At 46.2% G+C, this 10,000-nt stretch overlaps 1 protein-coding gene across 1 annotated transcript in view; it reads right to left on the minus strand.

The window, feature by feature from the left end:
* The window catches only part of stxbp5l (syntaxin binding protein 5L), a gene marked incomplete at both ends in the record, with an annotated part of 156,459 nt that overhangs the window by 44,103 nt on the left and 102,356 nt on the right, over nucleotides 1-10,000 (minus strand). The window contains 5 exons of the mRNA XM_080535581.1: nucleotides 1,129-1,196; nucleotides 1,408-1,555; nucleotides 2,856-2,928; nucleotides 4,896-5,053; nucleotides 8,849-8,927. Coding sequence (XP_080391707.1) covers nucleotides 1,129-1,196; nucleotides 1,408-1,555; nucleotides 2,856-2,928; nucleotides 4,896-5,053; nucleotides 8,849-8,927 — 526 coding nt within the window. The remainder of the gene's footprint in view (nucleotides 1-1,128; nucleotides 1,197-1,407; nucleotides 1,556-2,855; nucleotides 2,929-4,895; nucleotides 5,054-8,848; nucleotides 8,928-10,000) is intronic.

Here is a 10,000-nt window from a genome sequence, read left to right on the forward strand (position 1 = left end):
TGATTTAAACAGTCCAGAGCTCACCCTGCTTCAGTCCAACTCACTCACACTCTGTGGGGGTCAACTACCAGTACTACTATTATACTGCCACAGACCACAGAGGGCATGTCCCAGACTATTAGGTCCATGACCCAGTCAAAGCATTACAACTGGTTACAACTCAATATTATTATGTGTCTGCGGAGAGAGAGAGTGCATTGAAGTTGGCTTGGATCCAGTTAACACTAAGTAAAGAACCGTTTAAATGGAGTGGAGTTATATATGAGGTATTATATAATATGAGGGATTCATTCCTGTACTGATGTAGGACTATTTGTATGCTAGAACGGATGGCACAACGGAATGGCTACGTGTCATAAATCTTAACTGCTCCTCCTGAGACATCTTCTGACCCTCACCACACGTCTCCTAAAGACACCCGCTTTCCCCTCTACTGTGTCCCTAAGAACTTCTATTGCCCCCCTTGTACTGTTTCTCAGTTTCTCCAGTAAAAAAAAAAAAAAAAAGTAGGACTAGTAGGACATTTTTTAGAAGAAGGTGATAGGGAGAACGTTTTTCCTTCTATCAGTGGCCCCGGGCCCGAGCTAGATTACTCTTCCTGCAACGAAAATGTATTGATTGTAAGTCGCTTTGGAATAAGGCGTCTGCTAAATGCCAAAAATGTAAATAAAATGTAAATGTGTCCGTTTGTTTACATTTCGCTTGAGAGCTTGAATTCCAATGTATTTATCCAACATGGCGAATAAACGTTTACGGTTTGGAACAAGCTTGCCACTGCTGTCAGGACTGCAGATTCACTACCTATCTTCTGCCTGTAACCTCTTCATCTCCTCGACAGTTTCTCTACTGTAAATATATATATTTTTAATGTTTTATCTTATCTAAATCAAAAATAATTCTTTCTTCTAGCATTATGAATGCCAATGGCCCCTGGCCCTAGCATAGATTACCATTTCTTATGATGACTGATGGATAGATGATTCACTTACTTAGACAAATGTATTTGTTGTAAGTCGCTTTGGATTTAAATGCCAAGAATGTCATGTAATGTAATGATGTAATGCTAATGTTTTTTTTTACAGTCCTCCCGCGGTCGCTGTGCGGTCGGAGCGCAGTGTGAACACCCACCCTGTGATGATGATCTCTGAGTAGGTCTGGGAGCCCAGCGTCCACGTGCCTCCGCCCACCGGCCACTCCTGCCACACAGCAAAACCTCCGGTCAGGAACCCACACATCTCTCACACTGTCGGATCACTCACACATCTCTCACACTGCAGGATCACTCACAATGTAAGGATCACTCACAACGTGTGTATGGATTGAATTGGGGACTTGATTGATTGAAGATCTGTTTAAACTGTCTGGTTTCTATAATGGCCGGTGTAAACATGTCCTCTCCAGCTGTACCTTTTGGCTGTAACCAGTCTTCTTGTGTTTGGCCCCTATGGAGTAGAGGATGGGGATGATGTCTGGAGGACAGTCAGCGAAGTAGGCCGTGCAGGTGACAGGAGACTCGTGGATGTCCATCGGGTACGGGTTCTCAAAGATGGGGTAGCTGTGAGGGAGAGAGAGTTTCACAGCAGTGAGGCTAGCTAAAGGCTAGGTATGGGTTACGTCTGCCCAAAACTTCTCAACAATAGGGTTAACTGTGGGAGAGAGAGGGCTGTGGGTTATGTCTACCCAAAACTTCTCCAAAGCGTGAGAGAAAACCAGTATGCTAGTGAGACAGTATGTCCCAAACCAACAACCCAAACACTCACGATTTATATTCCCATGCCACCATCTGTCTCCATCACGTGATAGAACCTCGCGACGGTACATTTGTCTATCAGCATATTGCCAGCGTGCCCGTAGGGCATTCTCATGGAGGACATTGCTTGAAAACAACTCGATTAAGTGTGTTTTAACAGCTAATTAGCATTAGCATCTTACCAACTGCTTAATCACGTGTACACCCCGACAATCAAGGGCTCATAAACAACCAAGGACCAACATCAGACCTTAACAACCTTCATCGACTTCACGTCCAGGCAGTGATGTATTGTTAGCTGCAATGTGCACAGTAGTAGAACCTACACTTTCCACCCTGACAAAAGAAACCCTCTTTCTATAACTTTTTAAAAATGTATTACTAATCATTTATTACTTATAAGTACTTATATACTTTTTGCTACGGTGACTGATTAGCTGATTCGCTTACTTAGACAAAATGTATTCCTTGCAAATCGCTTTGGATAAAGGCCGTCTGCTAAATGTCAAAAACGAAATGTAAATGTAAATAACATTTAACTTCCTGGTCACTTAAAGAGCATCTCGTTTCCTGTGAGCGCTGCTTTCTGGGTTGTTATTCTAGCAAGAGCCCCTGCTGTGGGCCCGCCCCCCCTCGGCCCCCAGGTTAAGACAGTTTTAATTATATTATTATTATATTATAAGACTGGGCTCACTGGGTCAATAATGGCATGCCTTGTCCTTGTCCCTGTCCCTCAGTGATGACAGGTCCAGGAGATGACTGGCTGAAGTGAGTGAGTGAGTGAGTGACATCTATGTATATCCTTGTCCCTGTCCCTTAGTGAGTGAGTGAGTGAGTGAGTGACATCTATGTATATCCTTGTCCCTGTCCCTTAGTGAGTGAGTGAGTGAGTGAGTGACATCTATGTATCGCTCAAGGCTAAAGTGACACATTTGCTGTAGTTTTTTTGGCCATATGTGGCCCCCCGAGTTTGTCGCCTAATGATCAGCCGAATAAAGTGTGTCTATGTTTAAACCCTCTGGATGCTGTTTTGGTACCTCTCTATGTTCTGTGTATGTGTGTGTGTGTGTGTGTGTGTGTGTGTGTGTGTGTGTGTCACACATACTTGCTCTGCATCAGATCCACTACGATGAAGTCCTTCTCTAGCAACACCACCACTGCGTATGGCTCCTGGAAATCTGTAGAAAACAGAGTACACGATCACATCCAGACAGACAGACAGACAGACAGACAGAGTACAAAATCACAGACAGACAGACAGACAGACAGACATAACGAGAGATGTTCTCCCAAATTGAGTTTTGTTTACATTCCGCATGAATTGCGACATGCAGACGTTCATAGCAATGTAAATGTAAATGTAAGAAAATGACTCAGACAGTTCCACTTCGTATATAATGACCCTCCACCTTCGAGTCTACAACAGCTAATAAAAGCATCCGTGCCTCTGGCGGAGGACGTAGAGGATAGGACCCTATATGACTCATGTTTATTTGCCGTTGAGAGACTCCTGGCAGCGCTGCCATGACAATGCAATCATTAGACCTCAGATGGGCGGAGAATATCACCTCCATCAATGAGAAGGCCCGGCAGTGGATGTTCTTCCTGCGGCAGCTGAAGAAATTCAATATGCCGCAGAAAGGAAGTGATGGTGGAGTTCTACACGTCCATCATAGAGTCCTCATCCTCAGCTCATCGATCACTGTCTGGTTGGAGGCCTCCACTGCCAAGGACAGAGGCAGACTAAAACTAAAGTATTCGGTCAGCCAAGAAAGGTCATCAACCTGCCATCTGTTCCACTGCAGGACCAGTAAGAGAGCAGGAAAGATCATGGCTGTACCTTCCCACCACAGTCACCACGGTCTTCCAAAGACTTCCATCCGGAAAAAGGTTCTGGTCAAGACCAAAAGCTCACCTTTCTTCCCCATGGCAGTGGGCTTCACAAACAAGCCCTCTGCCTCTCACTGACTCTGGGACTTCCACTCCCCCCATCCCCCCCGTCACACAGACACACATACACACACACACACACACACACACACACACACACACACACACACACACATACAACTGACAGTGTAATTTATATTAGTTTTACATTTATTATACAGCCTACATAATTATTGTTCTATTGCTCTTTTGGCCATTGTCTTTTTAAATTATTTTTAGGCATATTTATTGTTATTGTTATTGTTTTATGCACCAACCTCACCAAGTCAATGTCCTGTATGTGCAAATATACTTGGCACTAAAAATAATTCTGATTCTAATTCTGATGACTGCATCACAGGAAGCTGATGGTTCCCACAGACAAACAAATCACACAGGAGTGTGTGTGTGTGTGTGTGTGTGTGTGCGTGTGTTCTTCACAGGTGCGAGACAGACAGAGAGCCGTTTAAGGTTTCACCAAGGTGCTCATTAACGTCACAGTCTGGACTGTGATTAAACAAACGATCAGAGACAGAGAGAGAGAGAGAGAGAGAGAGAGAGAGAGAGAGAGAGAGAGAGAGAGAGAGAGACAGAGAGAGAGAGAGAGAGACAGATCAAGAGAGAGATGGAGGTAAGCATTCATCAGTCACACAAAGACCGTCGATCAAGCCGAGGATGGCCCGTTTCACTCTATCATTAAAAGTTATTCAGAGACCCACAATTTAGGATTAACGCGTCTGAATCCGTACTCCGTCAACGCCAGGTCCTGCACCAGCATTTGTCTGTGTACAACTTGTACTTTGTAATTTGTATAATCATTCCGTCACCCTTTCAAACCCTTACAACAGATGCTGTGGAGTATCAGTGACCCTTAAACCCCCCCACCCCACCCCACCCCACCCCACCCCCCTGCTGTTGGGTGAGAGGGTGTAAGACAATGAGGTGATTGGTGATTCACTCCTACCCTTCCTATGGGGGTGGGGGGGGGGGGGGGGGGGGCAGTGTCAACCGACCACTAACCAGCAGATAGAGTGCACCCTCATCCCCCTTTCAGCCCCTCCACTCCCAATTGGGGTGGGGGGGGGGGGGGGGTCACAGATACACTCACCATTGGGGTTTGGGGTGGTGGGGGGGGGAGTGGTGGTTCACAGATACACAGATACACCATTGAGGTGTGTGTGTGTGTGTGTGTGTGGGGGGGGGGGATCACACTCACCATTAGGGTAGGGGGTGTCACAGAGCACCATGAACTCCACGATGGGGTGGTCCATCTCCAGAACGGTGATGGCCTTCCCGTGCATGATGGTCAGGGTGGGCCTCCGGCCCGCCTTGTCGTAGGACAGCCCCCCCGAGAAGATCACGAACGGCTCGCTGCTGCGAAGGGGAAAAACGGCGTCACGTGACTGTCACATACAGTCATAGTGTTCATCAATCTAGGGTTGGGGCATATTTCGAAAAACACAACAGCTTTCAGGTCTTACTGTTATGTTGTTTACCCTCTGTTGTCGGCTCGAAAAAGATGTTGTGAAACGGAAACCGGAAAAGCCTAGAGCAGAATAAGCAGGTGTGTTCGATACCTCGGAGCCTCCCTCGTCCTCCGATTGTCCTATACCTCCGCCAGAACCTCCACTCCACTGCACCGTAGACACAGACATGGCTGTCGGGCTTATTCTGCCACGGAGGGTTATAAAACATCTTCACCGCCGCGCCACCCACCCACCACGGATGATGGAACACCCGCCTGCCCCGCGTTCACAAATCAGACCAGGGCCGACGGTACACGACGGATCGCAGAAACACATCTCAATGTCAACACGGAGATGGGGACAGTACATCCAGGGAAGAGGAGTATAACTCAGCAGAGCACGAGGTAACAGACCCATGTAGCCCAGGTTCTGCAGACTGTCTAGCGGCCATGTTCTACTACAGACTGTCTAGCCCATGTTCTTACATTTTGAAACCTAAGCAGTGGACTCATCTCTCTACATTTTGAGTAAGTAAGACTACTTCTAGTAAACCTGGACTACTAATAGTGGATACCTGTGTTGTTTATTAAGTTTAATAGTTTAAAGTTTTAAATTGTTTATTAAGTGATAGTGTTGTAACTGTCTATTTTAAAAGACAAAGCCTGTCAGAATAACTCTAGTGAAACCACTAGTTCTGACCCAAGTAGGTGCTAATCTGCAAGTAGGAGGAGCCTTCTGTCCTCTATATATTGAATAGACCAGGGGCCATTTGGCTCATACATGCGACTAGTGAGAACACCTGTCAGTCGTTCGCATTAGTGGTCGTTAGTGGGAGGGGCTACAAGTCTGCTAGTTGTCCGCAATTACTGAGCCTCCATTAATATCTGGCCTGTCTGAGAGCGACAGCCTCCTGACACTAAGACTTGTGACAACAAGACAAGGGAGTCTATCTGTGGGAGTCTAAGACTTGTGACAACAAGACAAGGGAGTCTATCTGTGGGAGTCCATCGAGGAAGGCCTGAGAGGAAGCCAGGGTAATGTAAATGTCTAGCCCAGTGGTTCTCAACCCTCTCCTCGGGGACCCCCAGCCGCTCCACATGTTTGATCTGTTCCACCACCAGCTCACCTGATTCAACTGATCAAGTACAAACCATAATTGCTTTATACTTGATCAGTTGAATCAGGTGTGCTGGTGGTGGAACAGATCAAATATGTGGAGCGGCTGGGGGTCCCAGAGGAGAGGGTTGAGAACCTCTGGTCTAGCCCATGTTCTCCTACAGACTGTCTAACTCTAGCCCATGTTCCACTACAGACTGTCTAGCCCATGTTCCACTACAGACTGTCTAGCCCATGTTCCACTACAGACTGTCTAGCCCATGTTCCACTACAGACTGTCTAGCCCATGTTCCACTACAGACTGTCTAGCCCATGTTCCACTACAGACTGTCTAGCCCATGTTCCACTACAGACTGTCTAGCCCATGTTCCACTACAGACTGTCTAGCCCATGTTCCACTACAGACTGTCTAGCCCATGTTCCACTACAGACTGTCTAGCCCATGTTCCACTACAGACTGTCTAGCCCATGTTCCACTACAGACTGTCTAGCCCATGTTCTACTACAGACTGTCTAGCCCATGTTCCACTACAGACTGTCTAGCCCATGTTCCACTACAGACTGTCTAGTCCATGTTCCACTACAGACTGTCTAGTCCATGTTCCACTACAGACTGTCTAGCCCATCTTCCACTACAGACTGTCTAGTCCATGTTCCACTACAGACTGTCTAGCCCATCTTCCACTACAGACTGTCTAGTCCATGTTCCACTACAGACTGTCTAGCCCATCTTCCACTACAGACTGTCTAGCCCATGTTCCACTACAGACTGTCTAGCCCATGTTCCACTACAGACTGTCTGGCCCATCTTCCACCCCGGCGCTGGCCTTCCCTTCCCACGAGGCAGAGCAAAGCATAAATCTCTCTTGTCCGGGGCGGAATGAGTCAGCACAGTGGGACACTGAGTCACCGCTCTCTCTCTCTCTCGCTGTCTCTCTCGGAGGGCGTAACCGTGTTAAGCCTGTCTGGGGCCTGACCCGGGTCAGACCTGAGAAAAACTAACCCAGGGTCTCAGGATTATCAAAGGATCAATACAGTCAGTTCGGGGGGGGGGGGGACAGAGCTCGAACCACCCACGGTCACGGTCAAAACATGGTCGTGGCGAACTAGAACAACACTTGGTGTGTCCTTCTTTGTCAGGTTTAGTAAGCACGGTCACACCCTGGCGGCATCCCAATCCTTTTCTATTCGATTAAATTGGATTAAAAACAACTTTATTAATACCCAAAGGGGCCCAATTATAACAGTGTAAAGTGGGTTCCTCTCCTGGTCTCCTCTTCTTCACCTCTCCTCAACCTCAACGCCCGCTAGGAATCAGCTTTCACCTGTGTAGTTCTAACACGTCAGTGACGATGAAGGGAAGGAGATAAAGGGAGGAGAGGGGAGCCACACTAGACTACTGCAATGGACCCCTTGAGAGGCAGAGGCGACATGGGTGTCTGTTTTTATGCCTGACTGTATTTCTCTCATCCCTGTAGAGTGGCTGGTGGATCTGTTATTTCCAACTTCAGACAACTATAAAACTTAAAGTTCTGTCGTCCTCCGCGAGCCAAGGGAAGGGGAAAGGGAAAGATAACGGAACACAATCAAACATCCCAAACAGGCGACAACGCACATCAATCACCCAGGAGCTGCCGTCCGTCGCAGAGGGTCAGGAGATACCAGGCGTTGCTTTCTAAAGATTGTGTTACTTTTTAAATATTATGTGTTGCTTTTTTAAAAACGATGTGTTGCTTTTTAAAGACAATGTCTTGCTTCTTTTTAAACACAGTGTTGCTGTTTTAAATACAATGTGTTTTTCTTTTAAGATGATGTGTTGCTTTTTAAAGACGATGTCTTGCTTTTTAAAGACGGTGTGTAGTTTTTAAAGACAACGCGTTACTCTTTAAAGACTTAAGCTGTCATTTTAATTGTGTTCTGGTGTCATAGAGGACACCTTTTTTGAGAACAAACTTCAAGTCCTCAACTCGCTTTCAAAATGGCTTCTCTATGACACCCGAACACAATTAAAATGACAGCAAGTCCTTAAAAAGTAAAGCGTCATCTTCAAAAAGCAACACATTGTCTTTAAAAAGCGAGTGGAGGACATCTTGGAGTTTATTCCAACTGACTTCATCTCCAGCAAAAAAAACATGCTGAATAATGATGAAAACGGCTACTATTTTTAACACCATTTTCATCATGTAGTATTTTCATTACTATACAGAAAAACAAACCCTTAAAATTGTTGAACTAGATTTGCACTACAAGGCGCTCCTCGAGGCTTTTACCGGTTTGTTGTGACACTGAGAGTGGAGTGTCAGTGTTCAGGTTTTAAAAAGAAAAAAAGGTGAAATGAGGGATTTCTTTCCCTTTATGAGACGTAGTCATGACAAGACACCGAGCACCATTATGGCAATTATTATTATTATGGCAATAGAATGAAATAGGGCCTACCGTCAAGCAGCTTGGCTAGAATTTGGATGTGCTTGTATAATAAGGTTCAGGCTGTTAAATGTGGTGTGTCTCAGGGATAGAGGTAAAGTGTATGATCTGACACACACACACACACACACACACACACACACACACACACACACACACATACCTGTTTCTGGAGGTCTTGTACTCCACCTTGAGGATGGGTTTACACGACGACTCCTTCCTGCCATCCTTCTGCATCTTCCCTGGATGGAGAGAGCAAAAGAGAGGAAGAGAAGTCAGAATGTTAAATGTCAGTTCACTAAGGTGTCCCTGGTTCCATTCCAACCATCGACCTATGCTGCGCCCCCCCCAGTACCTAACTGACCTCCTCCCCCAACATACCCCTTCCCGGAACCTGCGGTCCGCAGACATGGGCCTGCTATCCACCCCCCCCGCACCAACCTTACAGACTTTTGGGGACAGAGCCTTCAGCGTGGCCGCACCTACTCTCTGGAACTCCCTCCCCATAGTGATCCGCAACGCCCCCACCCTGGACTCCTTAAAATTAGCCCTCAAAACACACCTGTTCACCAAGGCCTTTGGCCCCTAGTCAATGTTTCAGTTTTGCTTTGTTTGTTTTCTGTTTTGTCTGTCTGATCATTTCCCTTAGAATTGTAAAGCGTCTTTGGGTTTTTTGAAAGGCGCTATAGAAATTAAAGTTATCATTATTATTATTATCCTGCATGTCATCCCTCCTAATGCCCTAAAAAAAAACTTGACTTTATGTTGACAGGTATTACGCACTATCATTTGGTATAAACATGTACAGGCCTTCCACAACAGCATGATAGCAAAACCACAGAGAATGATTAATCCTTTTTCAACTCTCTCTCTCTCTTTCTCTGGCTCTCTCCCAACGAATGCATCTGTTCCTTTAATTCCTATTATCAGTCAAACAGCTGTGATTAACAAGCTAGCATTGCAGTGAGCTCAGCATGAATGATGCAGTGCAGTGGTTGAGGGAGATAATGGTTGTTTACAATGGGTTCAGTCTGACTACGGCAGTACCCAGCTGCTCCGTACGGCTCCTTACGGCTTTTTAACATCACAAATCAGATTGAGGGACAGGTAGGGATCAACAGAGAGAGAGAGAGAGAGAAAGAGAGAGAGAAAGAGAGAAAGAGCGAGAGAGAGAGAGTGAGAGAGAGAGAGAGAGAGAGAAAGAGAGAAAGAGAGAGGGGAGGGCGAGTGACTGTGAATGTATGACAGATAGAGAGACAGCAATAGACAGTGATAGACAGAGAGAGAGAGAGAGAGAGAGAAAGTGTCCGCTCAG

Source organism: Nansenia antarctica (genome assembly GCF_963989245.1).
Source record: "Nansenia antarctica genome assembly, chromosome: 7".
NCBI classification, from domain to species: Eukaryota; Metazoa; Chordata; class Actinopteri; order Argentiniformes; family Microstomatidae; genus Nansenia; species Nansenia antarctica.